This window comes from Blennius ocellaris (assembly GCF_963422515.1).
Source record: "Blennius ocellaris genome assembly, chromosome: 18".
NCBI lineage: Eukaryota > Metazoa > Chordata > Actinopteri > Blenniiformes > Blenniidae > Blennius > Blennius ocellaris.
Window position 1 is genome coordinate 11,036,579 of NC_137667.1, and position 16,440 is coordinate 11,053,018.

The 16,440-nt window shown below is 44.4% G+C and overlaps 1 protein-coding gene across 1 annotated transcript in view; it reads left to right on the forward strand.

Moving 5' to 3' along the window:
• Window positions 1–16,440, forward strand: part of fut8b (fucosyltransferase 8b (alpha (1,6) fucosyltransferase)) — a 102,524-nt gene that overhangs the window by 45,183 nt on the left and 40,901 nt on the right. The window contains exon 2 of the mRNA XM_080514307.1: window positions 11,407–12,027. Coding sequence (XP_080370433.1) covers window positions 11,825–12,027 — 203 coding nt within the window. The 5' untranslated portion in view covers window positions 11,407–11,824. The remainder of the gene's footprint in view (window positions 1–11,406; window positions 12,028–16,440) is intronic.

Genomic DNA, 16,440 nt, shown 5'->3' on the forward strand with positions numbered 1-16,440 from the left:
CTGCCGAATAAAGCTGAAATTGCCCTGTGGTGAAAGAGTCGGCATCCAGAGGGAGCGAGCAGTCAGCCAGCAGAAAGCAACACATATCACAGAAAACTCGTCACATGACGCATGGTCTTCCAGAACTGCAAACAATCCATTTTGTTATTCAGCAAATGTGCATCGACTGGAAAGTCCAGCTTGTACACCTTCTCGATTTTTGTTTCTGAAATTGAACGATTTTGTACGCTTAACCTTAAAATGACCCTGGAAAGGCTTGTTCAGGTGTGCAATACTTAATTTGGCCTCATGGAATGAAGTTCTTGCTTGGATGCCTTCACTCTTTATGCTTCTTCGGTTTTTTTATCACTCCCTTAATAGACATCCCTGAAGCTTGTTTTCGGACGCCGGTGAGACTAAGCATTCCAAGTCTGATTGAAATCACTGTAATGTTAGTTGGGATTTACTGTACATCAGTGTAGTTCAGAATTGAGAGCTTTTCAGATTAGAGGTGAAACTTCTTCAAAGCTCGTCGTCCAGTTTTGAGAAAAAGAATCTGTATTAGTAGTATAAAACAAATGAATGCCCTCACAGTTGATAATTGACCTCATATTCAACATTTGGCTGCTCCAGCAGTCACTCTAATCGGTCACACCCACCCCTCTGCTCACAGTCATGCACACACTCACAAATCATTTGCGGTCCGATGCAAAGTGTTCGCACACTGTTGGGGTCAAATTGGGGTTCAGTGTCTTGCCTTGATTCGGGCCGAGACGTGGGATCAAACCGCCAACGTTGGGATTGAAAACTGACCCGCTCTACCTACAACTGTGCAAGAATTTCTTTGAAGTACTTGACATTTGTAAATGTTTAAATCTGCGCTTTTGTTTTTAGGGGAAAGCATTTGTTTGGGGGGGGGGCTTGGGAAAAAAAGTCAAGTAAGTTATCCCACCGTCACAATTCTTTTCCAGTTTTCAGATGTTTTCCTCTCCCGTCCAGGACAAAGCCCGACTTTGCGGCGAAAGATAAGATGGAAAAATACGCCACTTGTCACTGCTGAAGTGTTTTTGCAGCGCGGGGATTTAGGGTCACAGAGCAAAGCAGCTAAGAGTTGAAGACATGGGAATGGAGGTAATGTAGCAGAGAGCGATGAATCGGTGGGAGCTGTGTGTTACTGCTGTTTATAGAACTCCTTCTCTGTATTAGTCAGGACTTGGGCCCCTCTGGGAGCACTCTTCATCTCCCTGGCTGTCTTTGTGTCTGCAGTCCCCATCTTTCTTCTGATTACGACCTCCCTGGGTCCCACTTTTCCTACCACACTCCCTTTTGTATCTTCCCTCTCTATCTTTCTTCGTAATGCTTTTTATTTTGCTGTCCTTTCTTGCTCGAGCTGTTTTACTTCTCATTCTTACTTGTTTGAAGTCTCTCCTCCTTTGTCTATTTTTGTCCTTTCCACGCTCTTCCTGGCTTGGAGGAAACTCTTTGACTTGTGGGTGTGGGTCTGCACTCGCCCCTGAGCCAGGGTTTAATAGGAGTTAAGCGCTGACCGTAAATTCGGCCGCAGAAGATGAGCGAGCTACAAAACGTTCAGGGGTGGCATGTACTGCTTATTGTGCTGGAAATGTGGCTTATTGCACAGGAGACCACAGAGCCGCCTCCTTGTTGTCGTCAATCTTGACTTTTATTGGGAGATTGCAGGAGAAGATCAGAACAAATTTTCTCACTGTCCTCCTGTGTGACCGGCGTCCCTCTCACCACTGGTTTCAACCTCAGACATACATTCTTCTCTCCAGTTCCCGCTGCAGCGCAATTACATATTGTCTCACTTTACTTTCCCTTTCACCCGAGCTGTGCTTACACATGAGGCCATTTCACTGTCACTTTTGATAGTTAATCACAAGGAGTTTCATTGGTTCTCTTACTTCTTGGTTTATGACCAGAAAAGCCCTGTTTGAATATCGTCTTCTTGTTCTTCCTGTCCTTCCTGTCCTTCGTGTTCTTGTTCTTCTTCATCTTCATCTTCTTCATCCTCATTTCAAATTCCACTGTGATTGTGTATGGCAAGAATTGTGATCACAATACGAGCTTGCCCAGTTCCAAGTATCATTTCAAAGCTTTGATTGTAATCTGAGCAAAATCCATATCCAGTGGATCCAGGCGTATCACATTGTGCGTCACCACGTATTCAGATGATAAAAATCACAGTTTAGCAGTGTAACTGTAGCTCTCTCTCTCTCTCTCTCTCTCTCTCTCTCTCTCTCTCTCTCTCTCTCTCCCCCTCCCTCCCCCCTACTCAGGCCACTGATTTTCTTCTATTATCCCCTCCTTTCACTGTCTTTTCTCATGTGTATTCAGCTACTCATTAGACCACTTTAAAGTGACTGAATGAAGGCTGGCATCCTCTGCATGGGGTCACGACAGCCCCCCCAACGGCCTCCAGCTCTTTAGCCCGTCCCAGCCACCCCAGGCTGTGAAAGGTCAGCTGTCATTGGGACTCATTATGGGGAACAGACAGTGGAAGTGTGTGTGTGTGTGTGTGTGTGTGTGTGTGTGTGTGTGTGTGTGTGTGTGTGTGTGTGTGTGTGTGTGTGTGTGTGTGTGTGTGTGTGTGTGTGTGTGTGTGTGTGTGTGTGTGTGTGTGTGTGTGTGTGTGCGCGCAATATAGCTCAAGGTAAAAGGATAATGCAGACCTTGAACTTCACTGTAATGTTGGTTGCAAATAATTATGGCTGCGGTTCAGCATCCAGGAGCTCTCCTTCAAGGAGGACTGTCTCGGTGACAAATTTGCAATTTCTCTGTAAATCAGCCATCTCTCAATAAACACACCCGCAAACTCGCACTAATACTCAAAATCCTCTCGGCTCCAGGCATGATGCATGCGGCTGCATGAGTGGCATTGACTCCTGCCCCTTTACCGTCTCTCTCAAGCACACAACACATCATTGCAGAGCCGGTTCATCACCCTCCCTGACACAGTGAATTTACAGTCCTGTCCTTGACCACGCTGGAGCCCACGAGATCCACCTTCACTCCCCAGGAGACAGATTGGCTTAGCAGGTGGGGCCCAGGTCCAAATGTTTTATTTGGATGAAAAATGTCATAAAACAGTGCAACGATTGGCGCATTTTACTGCCAATCATATGTCCCTCCCTTCCAATTAAAATCTTGTTTGCATAAAAGCTACCGAAAACGAGCCGCACTTGACCAACCCTGCTGGGCCAACGAGGTGTGTGTGTGTGTGTGTGTGTGTGTGACTGTGTGTGTGTGCGTTTGCGTGCAGGTGCCCATCGTTGTGTCACTGTGTGTGTGCGTGTGTCCTGTCAGCGAATTCTCCACAGCGATAACCTTGAAGGCTGTGTGCTTAGCTGTGATACTGAATGCCAAGCTGCAGCGGGCTCGGCGGTCACATGGCTGGAACTTCTCAGACCTTTAGCCACTTCAGGGAGACTTAATCCCAAAGTTGAGATGAAGTGGGCAGCCTTCAGTGCTTGTGTGGGGGCACTGCTCGAGATAGTTGGTGCTCTAAAAACGAATTGGTGTCTGTCAGTGAATACCACAGACATTTTTGAATAGAGGATATAAAATGTTTTACTCTGTGCTCACCTAAATTCCTACTAAACCTACTAAGTTCTGATATTGCTTTTTCAAGCTGATAATATTGGAAGATTTTTTTTAGACATAGTGGCAGAACCAATGACTGTTAGTTGGGCATGTGGCAAAAAGTGTAATCTGGCCTTTATTGTGATTACTTTTTTTTTTCGTGCAATTTTTAAGTATCATATGTTCTCCAAGTTGCCTTTCAGTTGAATACAGTCAATAGCTTTATTCATCCATCTTTTTTTTATAGCTTTATCTTTTATAGCAAAGCCGTAATGGCTCAGACGAGGGCACCTTGGAAGGGTTCCCCGTCCATCACAAAAAAAAATGCAGAAAGACTCTCCCAACAGTTTTTGGACAGTGGGATAAAACCAGAGCTGGTGCAAATCAACATTTGCGCACATTTGGAAAACATGCAAACAAATATCATCACTGAACTCGTACCATGGACATTTCCGTGAGGCGAGAACACGACCCGACTCTCCACCTTGTTTAGTGACTCAGTAATCTGAATATGGGAGGGAAATAGATTACAGCACAAGACAATTGCTTCTTCTGGGATTTCTTATATATGCTAGCATGAAGGCTTTCATACTGCACTTGTCTCGTAGTAATTAGCATTTATGCAATAGTAAAAGATATTTTGGTCATGCAGAGGTGCTGGATTTCCACTTGTTTGAAAGGCTTGATGTACTTGAAATGCAAATTACATATTTATCTGAGACCTAACAACTGTTATTTATCTATTCTTCTCTTTCAACAATGTCTCTCTGTGCAAAGAGCCATAATTTACCTCAGTGCAGCCTCGCGACTTCAGTCAATGTGAGACTATAAGATCGTTTTTACCACATTTCAGTTATCTATCTCATTACATGATTGTCTAAGTGCTGTTTTGAAAGACCACTGCAATAATTAGAATCATGGTTCACGCCAAGTCCTGGTTTTTTTTTTCTTCTTTTTGAAGAGGATTTCATCAATTTAACTTGTGCAAAATTGCTTTCTCCATATATGGTCACGTAAATTTATCACAATCGATCTTTATAAACCAGCCATGTGTAATTTTTCTGTAATGGTTGAATTTAAAGTTACTGAGGGCACGACCTAGTCTAGTTTATATCAGCTACGTGCCTTTCCTTGTGTATCTGTACATTTACCATTGGCATCAGGCCATTTTCTCTTTCGGCTCTGTTCCCCCCCTTTGTCACCATGCCAGGCTTACTCTCTACCTTTTAGTCTAACTTAATGGACTCCTGCACATTCCGCTTGGAAATGTTGTGGGGTAAACAGCAGCTCATGAAATATTCACCATTCTTGTGTGTGTGTGTGTGTGTCTGTGTGTGTGTGTGTGTGTGTGTGTGTGCGTGCGTGCGTGTGCGCGTGCGCGTGTGCGTGCAGTCAGCTGGGTGACTCTCACCCACACCCACTCACACATGCATATGAACACACCAGGGGCACCCCGAAATGCTAACAGTGTCTCCGCATCTCGGCTAGAAGCCAGCAGAGCACAGAGGGTGGGAGTACTTTGCTGCTGAGTGAGTCAGACATTTACAGTGTTCATATTAGTGGGGAAAAAAAAACAAAAAAAACTTGCAGTCAGACTTGAGCATAATGTTTTTCTTGCCAATGACAGTAAAAAAATTGGAATGGACATTTAAGGTTGCAATCTTCTCGTCACAACGTGTGTCGTTTCCCCTGTTGCTGCTGCTTTTTTTGGAGTAAAAAAATATCACAATGCATTTTCAAATGCTATTGTCTTCCCGAGTTTTCTTTTTTTATTTGGTTGCTTTGTTTCATACACGATTTAAAATGCATCACTCCAAAGCACTAGTGCAATCCATCCCATGGGAACAGGAGACCCGGGGGATAGAAGGTCGCCAGATTGAACCTTCAGAGCAGCTGAGAAAATAACCAGAAAAGCTGCTTGCAGTGGCCATTTGCAGGAAAAACTGAGAAAATAAAAGGCTGCAACAAAGGCTTTCTCTCAAGAACAGCTTGCTCAGCAACTCTCCATGGATAAATAATGGTTAAAAATTGCTAGCAGTGTTGGTGTTGATGTTTCTCTTGCTGCATTTCTAAAGTCCAAACACCTGCAAGATGAAGCCCGCATTGTGCCGGTGAGCATTTAAGGAGAATTAAACGTCTCAAACCTGTGATATGCTTGGATGCAAAATTCAAAATTGCATTGAACTCCTTGACAGTATCAGAACTCATCCAGTATATCCGGTATTCAATCATAGAACAGATTTAACTTCATCTGTCAAGCAGATATTTCTGCATCTCAGCTATGAATGTAAAAGCAGTTTTTCTTAATTTTTTCCACTTAGCCTATGCATTTGTCCCTGATCCCTTTTCTGGCTTCTTGCTTTCTGGAAACATGTCATATGCTAAAATAGCCTGACACGTACAGCTTCTTCATGCATATTTCCCCTTAAAGTGGTTGGTTCCCACCAACACAGACAAATACAATCTGCACTTACATACATGAGAAGTGACAGTTTGGAGCTTCAGTATCTCACAAAACTGAGATAATTAACCAAATAGTGAATTATATCTTTTCATGAGACAACATTGAATCAATGGCACTTTGATACAATGTAAAGTAGTTGACTGTACCGGTGTATGATCATGTAACTTTCCTGTCCCCTCAGAGTCACTCAACAGACAGCCTTTAATGTCTAAACCACTGGTGTGAAAATGTCCAAATTGAGCCCAATTTGCCATTTTCCCTCCTTGGTGTCATGCGAGTCATTAGTGGTACAAGGTACCAGGTGTGAATGGGGAGCAGGTGTGTTAAATCCGGTGTTATCGCTCTCACCCTATTATGCTGGCCACGAGAAGTTCAACATGGCACCTAATGGCAACGAATTCTCTGGGGACCTGGAAACAAAGAATCGTGCTTCATGAAGATGACTGAGGTGCAGCACGGTGGCCAAGAACATACAACAGGGTGATCCGCTTCCTTCAGAAACTGGGCCGCAAAGAAGTTTTCCCAACATGATAATGACCCCAAATCCCCCTCCAAGACGCCCACTGCCTTGCTAAAGAAGCTGAGGTTGAAGGTGATAGGAGTGGCCACTCATGTCTCCAGACCTAAAGCCTATTGAGCATTTGCGAAGCGTTCTCAAATGGAACTTGAAGGTGCACAAGGTCTCTAACGTCCACCAGCTCTGTGATGTCATCCTGGAGGAGTGAAAGAGGAATCCCGTGGCAATCTCGGAAGCTCTGGAGAACTCCGGGCCCACGTTTCTATTTAGGAGCGTACTCACTTCTCTCGCCAGTGGTTTAGACATCAATGGCTGTGTCGAGTTATTTTGAGGGGACAGTAAGTTTACATATATACAAGTTGTGCACCGACTACTTCACATTGTATCAAAGTGTCATTTCTTTGGTATTGTTCCATGAAAAGATATTGAATATTTGCCGAAATGTGAGCGGTGTGCTCACTTTGGTGAGATGCTGCATTTGACATCGGTGGCAGTCGTTTCCAGTCGTTCTCGAACTGCAGTGGCGGAGACGCTGTAATGGAAACCTCGCCCAGCTGATTTCCATGCATAATTCACAGCAGTGGACCTCATTGTGGCACTTATTGTCTGGAGACCGGAAGCGGCTGATAGATGACCTCTGCCACGGCCTAAAGAATCACCAGCACGACTGGAAACGGGTCACCCCTGCTGACCCCCTCAGGCTCCTGCATGTATCTGTGGCACAGGGACAGTTTGTGACGGTGCCGGCAGTCCAGCCCGCAGTACCACATGTGCCACACCGGCGTTTACCGTGAAGGGCATAGACAATGTTTTCACACGGCAAATATGTAGTTGGTGCAGACAAGAGGCCAACTTCTTTTTTTTTTTTTTTTTTTCTTCTCATTCATAAAATAGCGCAACTGCACATTCAAAGGGAAGGAGTCAGATATTACATTTTGTCCAAGAGTCTAAGACCTGGCAATCATGTTTCCATTTTTACTTGGAGGATGAAGGAGGATGGGCTGCGGGCAGAAAGTGGAATAAGAAGCACTATATGGCTGACGTCTTTAAAACCCTACCCTCAGCATATCTGTCAAACAGTTCAACTTAGAACTGATTTGGCCACTGCAGGGAACCTTTATTTATTCAAGTGACATTATTCTAATTTCTATTATTTATGTAGCTGTCTGTTTGACTCAGAGGTAGATGTGAGAGGTTTGAGAAAATCCTAAATTCTTCTGGGATTGGCTCAGTTCAGTTATATTTCTGGTAAAATATCACAGTCCCTGATCCTCATCAGTGGGATAGATTCTTGTGGAATGTCATAGTGTTGTCACATTTTCTCTTTAATCCCGCTTCATTCTGCGGACACAACAGTGAGTGGATGTCTATTCACTCTTTTGATCATAAGACATCTTATCCCCAGTTGTCTCTAACTGCGTTATGTCCATTGCCTCTTTGTCCTAGCCATGGTTACGCTGAAATACAATTTTTAAAGCTATTGACCGGATTGATACTATTCATATCGTGCAATACAAACAATCATACTGGACTATTTTTCCCTCATGATTTTGCTGTCAATGTATCATTGACACTTTTATTGAACCACACACAGTGTACTCTTACTAATGTAACCTGATTATCTCGCACTTCTCTACAACCTGGATTCAAGCTGTAACTTGCACAAAAAGGTTAATTTTCTTCTACTATTATTGGTGCGAGACTGTATAACAATTTAGTCTAAAGTGTGAGGTCCGTAAATCCTGCTGCGAGTTCCCAAAATGAATTATACTTTTGGCCTTTAGCGTAGCTAATGTGTTCCGTGTGCTTTGTTTTCATGTAATATATGCAATATATCAGACCAGCAGAGATGGGCACTCCGGGTCCTTTTGGGCTGCAGCCCTGCATGGTTTCCACCTGCCCATGCTTTAATACATCTGATTGAAATGAGTGGCTAATTATCAGGCTTTCAGCAGAGCTTTAATGTGGCATATTAGATTAAGGTGTATTTGAGCAGAAAGACATTAAGAATATGCAGAACTGTGGTCCTCTAGGAACAGAAGTGCCGTTCTCTGCTCTATAGTGTCAGACTGTTTATACAATTTTTTTTTTTTTTTTACAATATGTAGCCCAGGTGGGCTGAAGCTGTTAAGTTATAACATGAAAACCTTTTAATAATGGTACATTCATATACGTCTCTCTGTGTAATTGAAGAGCTGAAAAATACAATGACACGTCATAGAAAAACCCTTGTGTTGTGGCATCGAATGACTCAACTTCTAGATTTAGTTGGAAAAGTGCCTGGAAAATCTGAAAACCTTGTTATGAATGTATTTCTCTTCAGACTAATGTTTGCAAAAGGCTGACACTTCTCAGGCTGCACAATTTCTGCAACCTTAGCATGCATGCTATAAATATAGGTTTGTCACTATGTCTAGGTGTTGACCTCATGTGCGAAGCGATGAGTATTTGGTTTGTCCAAAAGTAGATTCCACAAATTCACAATTTTAAATAATCACATTTGTTGACAACGTGGTGATTTTATTGCACTATTTACAGTTACTAATCATTCAGTTATGTTTTTCTTTACATCAATATCTTTTTTTCTGTAGCATTAATAAGAAAACCCCGTTGGTCTTTTATCAACGCGTTGAACAACAGTCAACTGACCTTTTGACGCTTCACTTTGGCAAACGTTTATGAGGGGGACGGTGTAACGGTTGAGGGTCGAGCTATTGCCATTACTTCAGGTTTGTTTAGCAAAAGGACAAGAATGTGAGTGCAAAGTGTAAACTGCGCAAGCAGCTGCGTCTGTGTGCTCTTGCAATCGTCAGAAGTCGTCTGTTAATGTTTTTTTTTCTAAATTTCCTTTTCATCAGATACAAAATTCTGCTAATTATTGTTACCTGTGAGTTGCATGAAAACATATAATGTCAATTGTGTTAAATCTTTGAGTATTAACTCCACGGTATCACAGCTGTTATATGGACTTTATAATTTTTTTTAAATAATTTGCCTTTCTTACGGTATTTTTTTTTCTCCTCTGTAAATCTGAAAAAAATGCCCCACTTTTTCAAAGTTCTGTTAATATTCCACGAGTAGACCCTTATGTTAGTTTAACTTGGTGTACAAGAAGAATGAGCTTCATATTTTCTCATGTCCAACTTGGCACCAGTTGGCTGTCCCATCCAGCGGCTTTATATTTAGTGTTTTGGTCTACTGCACACAAACCTCATTATGGTTCCTCCAACACAGTGACAAGGGCGCATGCAGTCTGGCTTTTAGTAAAGTCCCAGTCGTGCATTAGCTGGTGAAGTGCTATCCTCTCGCACTTCTTACTTTTCATAATAAAACACAGCTCAGCACATCCTTGTGCTGCATGCATAAGTAGGCGCCACCCTGGTGTCAGCCTAGGTTTGTCACAACAGGAACACTCCGCTCGAAAGGGATGTCTGCACAGATTTAAGTAATCCCACATCGTTCAGTATGGGATGAAGTCGAATCATTTGCACTTTCATTGTTTTGGGGATCTCAGCTGCTGCATCCTGGGCATCCTGGGAAACCTGTTCCAGTGAAGCATGAACAGCCTCTGTGGTATTGCAGCATGGCACCATCTATGTCCTACATATCAACTATGCTGCTATGGTAAACATGGTGGGATACTGGTAACCTAATTCTGTGCTGCCAGGCAAACCCCAGCAGGAACATTTTTTTCTCTGTCTTGAACGCTTGCGGGAAGAAACACCAGAGACACTGCGACATGTCAATCAAACCCATCCCAACCAGCGCCATGTGCAGAAACTCTGAGACGCTTGGCGTCGTTCCAGCATGCAGTGGTACACACTTGCAGATGATGGCACGCACACATACGCATTGACGACACACACGCATATATCTGCCAGTCTTCATCCCATCACAGGAGTAGTCTCGGTTGCGCGGCAGGCCTTTGTTGGGGGAGTTGACAGTGAAGGTTGCTTCATAAACCCGGCACGCGTCCATCACCATCTCCCCCACTGCTCCAGGATGAAGGGAAGTGATGATCCAGGGATTTTTACTTCCTTCTGCTCCATTAACTCACTGTATCACCTTGACAATGTTGCATCCTGTCGCACAAGCTTCCGGGATGGTGGCGGTGGGCGCTGGGGGAAGAGGGTAAATGCTCGGGGAGAACTTTGTGGGATTTAACTGGCTCCAAAAAAAATCCATTAACTGCCGGGCTTAGTCGAGCTGTAACTACCAGGGAGTTGGAAGTTGTTGGAAGTGGGCTGTCCTGGGCTGTGGATGGTGATGCTGTGTTGAGTTTTGAAGATATAAATCCTTGTGTACTAAATTCTGAAGGGCGTGTAAACAGGCGCTGAGAGACTTGAGTGTCCAGGACTCGTGTACGTGTGTGTGTGTGTATGTGTGTGTGTGTGTGTGTGTGTGTGTGCGCTCTGCTATAGCAGGACCAACAATGAAAGATGAACACCTCTGTCCTGCCTCGACAGCAATGCAGCACAGCGGAGGGAGTGCACATCACTATGTAAATGCAAATTGCAGCGTCATGCTGATCAGTCTTCTAGGTTGCTGAGACAGGGTTGTTTCGGGGCCACTCAGCAGCGTCTTGGCTGTCGGTGCGTCTGCCCTCCTTTGTGCTCTTTGTTTCTGCACTCTCCTTATATGTCTCTTGCTCTGCTCTCCTCTTCAGCAGTATTTTGATTGTCAAGATGGCTTGCTTGGCTAGCACTTCAAGTGTTTCTTTTTTTTTTCTTTTTCTTTTTTCCTTTTTATATACAGTAGTTCATTTCTGACCAACATTCTGACAGTATTTGCAAATCAAACTTGCAACAGACTCAACTAACTCCCACGTCTTCATTTCTTTCCACAGGATGCACGTTGAATGAAAGAATCCTCTGGGACTGGAAGTACACAAACGGCAGAGTTGGATAAACTCGTCAACACAAGCCTGCATGAAGGAGAGACGAGTCCAGTGAGGGAGGCAAAACACAGGCCGTTGAGGGTGGTCGCCATGCTTTAGCACGCAGGGACGCCTGGTTGATCCACTGGAGAAACCCCCCCACCCCCACCCCCCCACCCCCCCTCCGCCTGGAGCACACCTTCATCGGCAACATCGACGCATCACTCCCTCATCTGTCATTCAACCATCCCCGCAGAGATGCCGATGCCAAGGCTGGCGCTGTGGCACTTGTGGTGACGGGGCACAGAGTGTGCGTGCGCATCCGGCAGGGAGGTCGGTGGCTGTACGGGCACACCAAGAGGCACTTTTGGGTCGGCGTGGTTGAGCCATGCGGCCGTGGGCTGGTTCATGGCGTTGGATTACCCTGGTGCTGTTGGCCTGGGGCACGCTCCTCTTCTACATTGGCGGTCACTTGGTGAGGGACAGCGAGCATCCGGAGCGGTCCAGCCGGGAACTCTCCAAAATCCTGGCGAAGCTGGAACGACTCAAGCAACAGAATGAAGACCTGCGACGCATGGCAGAATCACTCAGGTAACAACACACTGGATGTTTTAACGAATTGACTTACTTTTGTGCTGCAGTGACAACTAAACTATCTGGGTTTTTTTTTTATCATTGTATCACCAACAGTCTTTCTTTGTTATAGTCTGCTTTATTACGAGGCATATTCTTATCTTGGCTCTGGAGTTACGACCACAAGACTTAAGGGGCTTTTGTGATCATCCTCTTGAGTGAGATAGCAAAAATAATTTGCACTTCTGAGTTTTATTAGAATATTGGAATATTCTATCACTGTTATTGTACACCTTAGTGTCCAAGTGAGAGATTGTTTCTCCACACATCAGTGTTTATATTGTCAGAGAAATTAAACTTAAAAGTCAGCTAATTCAGCCTGAAAGAAAATAAAGACCAAACATCAAAAGGAGCTGGTGCGTCATTGGTATGAGCTGACACCTCCACAGTATGAACAAATCTGTGGACTCTTTATGAGCACACTTGTCTACTTTGCTCCATTGTGAGCGAGTGTCCCCATAGAGATAAAGCCCAGCAAAATGCTACAAATCCAACAATCCCTCAGGACAACGCGAGTGATCCTCCATAGCTGCAAATAATCCACTTTGTGTCACAATGAAGGAATCACCATCAGGAGAGTAGTATGGGCAGCTTCCAGCCTATTTCATACCTCTGGTCTGTCCTCATGCAAGCAGAGCAATAGTATACTGCCATGATCAGTTCTACCGCAAAATATGCTGCATTCTGTTCTATTTTGTCTGGATAATTCATCGCCTTTATGTTGAACATTGCCAGTGAAGGCGTTCCTAAAGTGTGTCCTGATGTTTTTAATCCCTGCACATATTCGCAGTCTTTTCCTGGAAAGCATCGTTATTTCTGTTGTCTTCCAAGTTCTGTCATCTCTGTTCATATTGCTGGTCACATGAGCTGACCCTGCTCAAACCTGCCCCCCACTGGTCATCAGTGAAATTATTCTGTTTGCTCCATATCTGGAAACTCCCTGGAAACGTAATAACTATACACGTAATGAGTGCAGAAAATGGGCATCGGCTCCGTCTGTATCCCTCTGAAATTTGCATTGAGCATATTTGGGCTTTAAGACTGTTGTTGGTATAGTCTCAGCCTTTGAAGATACATGAGAGAGCATTCATTCATAGTTGCATGACCATTTCTGAATATTTCCTTATGAATGAGTTCATCGAGGGTGCTGCTACTTGATGTGCTTCAATGTTATAGGTCATCCTGAGGCTAGTTGTTGTTCCATCCAAATGTGAGTGTGTCAGTAAAATATATATTCGTTTTTCATTAACTGTTAAAGCGTTTTTGCAGTTGAGAAACGACTTGCCTGCCTGAAGGAGACAACTTCTACATTTAAAACAGTTGTTTGATGTAATGTCTGTTTCTTAAGTCCAGATTTCAGTATAGCCTCTATCCTGCTTTGTAGTCCAAGTCTTTTCCCAATGGCGAGAATGTGGCAATGAGATGACTGTTATTTTGCAAAATTTTAATCAGCATCTGATTTAATCACTATCATGAGTGTGTGGTGATTAGTTAAACAAATGCAAAGTTTCATTAGGTTATGCGAAGTTCCATTCGGTTTGTCAGCCTTCTTTTCCAGAAGCAGATCAAATGTGGCAGAGTCTGCATGTGACACAGACTTATGGTCTGTCACACACCTCACCAGATTTTGTTGTGTTATTTCTGAAGGCAATAGCAAACTGTACGGGCCCATTAACCACACAGCATCTTTCACACATTGGAGCCTTGTGTAATGGAGAGACAGATGGTTCTGCGCTTATCTCCACATAAACACATAAACACTGCCTGTAAATGTGTGTGTGTGAGTGTGCATGCATGTGCAGGGGGGGGGGGGTGTTGGTAGTGTGTTGTGGTGTGTGCCATATTAACAGGAAACTTCAGATGTTGCCATCCCTGCTCTGCTGTGATATTCCGATTCACTTTGATGCGCGGCCCCTCAGAGCGGAGAAACATAAAAAACGCACAGGCACACGTTGCTTCAGACAGCTGGTCCCTGATTAAATCCCTTGCTTTTGTAATTATTCAGAATTGGCTCAAAAACAAAGGTGGAATTCATGGCATAAAAAACAAGTGCAGTTTTCAGTCGACCAGTGTCCAGATGGGTCCCCGACACACTGCACGCTTGTTGCTTGTTATTGAGTTTGGTTGCCGATGTGGGACTGAGGCCTGCACAGTTGTTTACTGGGGCAGTGCTACAGTGCCTTCTCGAGTCCTTCTAAGCTCCAGCTAAGTATCCGGCGCAGCAAGCCAAAAGCAGACAACTGGCTCTCCGAGGTTAAGCTTCATGAGCTATCGACAGCGACAGGGGTTTGTTCGTCTTCTGTTCAATTCTGTATCTTTGTGCGCACATCTGTGGGTGCCTCGGTGCATCCGTGTGTGTCTTCTTTCCTGCAAGGAACATAAACCGGATTGAAAACCAGCCAGTGGGGTCTTAGTTCAAGAATACACGCCCATATTAAATCAATGGGTTTTTAGATTAAGACGAGCTGCATGAATCCTCTGCAGAAAATGAATGCAAGTTAGTGTGTTTGTGTGTGTGTGTGTGTGCGATACAGGTCCAGAGACTTACAACATCTCAACCTGTCATGCCTCTTATTCTGATATTAGAGCCCTAATGGACACAAACTGGCTGTTACTGAGGTCCCCGTTACTCCTGCTATGGGCCCTTCCTCGTCTGGTTGTTCTCTTCTCCTGTTCCTTGTTTCACTCTTTCCTCACCCCTCCGTCATCCTCCCCCTTCCGCCTCCTTCCACTACCAAACTGCTGACAGAGGCACGGCAGAGAGCCAGACTCCAGCCGGCAGGTTGTCACAGTATGACTGACTATGTAACAAGTCACAAGCTCACTGATCGACTAGCTCAAAGCATGCCTAACCCAATTCACCAGCTTACATGGAGTGCAGATTTAGACTGAGAACATGAATCTCCAAATGTTGTGCAAGGAGCACGACCACGAGACACGCTGAGATTGTATAAATGAAGAAGCACCTCAACATTCCCGTTGTGCATTTTTTTTTCTTCATACAAGACACCTCATACAAATTTAAACCCATAAAACTGACATTACTGCATATTGTGTTGATTTCATACACTGTAGAACGCTTCTGCATTGTAACTCACTTTATAGTTCTCGGTAGATTTTAAAGGTCTGCACGGCGCCGTAGTAGTTAGCATTCCTGTCTCACAGCGAGAATATCCCCAATTCAAGTCTGGGCTTTGGGGGGGGGCGGGGTTCTGTGCAGAGTTCGCATGTACTCCCTGTGTGCGTTTGTGTTTTAACAGTACTGTGGTCTAACAATCCAAAACATACGTTTGAGCTTAAATGCTGTTTGCCCAGCGATATACGCATTGACCCATAGTTAAGTGTTCTAGATCATATAAGGACAGATGAATGGACCTGGTTTGACCTGGTCAGTCTCGGTAGCACTCGGTCAGGGGTGTCCAGCGTGTCTGTATCAGCTTCATGATAGAGGGTTATCAAAAGGTGGAGTTATAATATTGATCTTCTTGATAACAAATCCAAAGATTTGCAGTGACTATGTTGTTACGTGCGTCATCATTTTTTCAACTAGTTTTGGTGAACTGTCAATTTTAGAGAGCACTTTCAACAATTCATCAATCAATCAACAGTTGGATTCAACAGGGTGTCACGTGGCCAGCCGACAGATCCGGTCCAGTGATTTGGCTATGCAAAGTGATCCGAAGTGGATTGAGTGACAGGCGGCACGCCAACCTACCAATCACCCAGAAGCATTAACGAGAGGTGAGCTCGGGGTCGAGTTGCTCACTCCGTCTGGCTCCGCCCTCTCTGCAGCTGTCGCTCACCTCGGGCAAGAAGCCACCGCTCCTGTGGAGACAATGACACGCGCCAGCCTGATGGTGTGACATCGGCGAGAGCGCGGGGTGAGAGTGACAGCTGGGCTGAGCGATGAGGACCTGATCGATCCCACAGGCATGCCAGCGGTGGGACGCGGGGGGGGCGGAGGGGACGATGCAGAGCAGCCGAAGAGGATGGGAGCATGATGGATGGTGCAAGGCCGGCACTAAGTAAAAAGCAGCAAGAAGGAAATGAAAAATGAGGAATGGGGAGATGAGAAGCGTTACAGAGACCACGGTCATTGCCTTAATCTGGTTTATATGTTATTTCTGGCCACCTCGGCGCCAATGCGATGAGATGTTTTCCGTTGTACAATACCAGCAAAACCTAAAGCGATAAAAAGCACTTTGTTTTGATTTTTTTTTTTTTTTTTTTTTTAACACTTTATTCATGGACCCTGAATGAATCTTGCAACTTCGAGCAGAGAGAGAGACTCATTTGCATCGGCGTACATTGTGGCCCAGATGGAGGACAGATAGTTAAGAGGGCAATATTGAGACAAATTGAATTCTATAA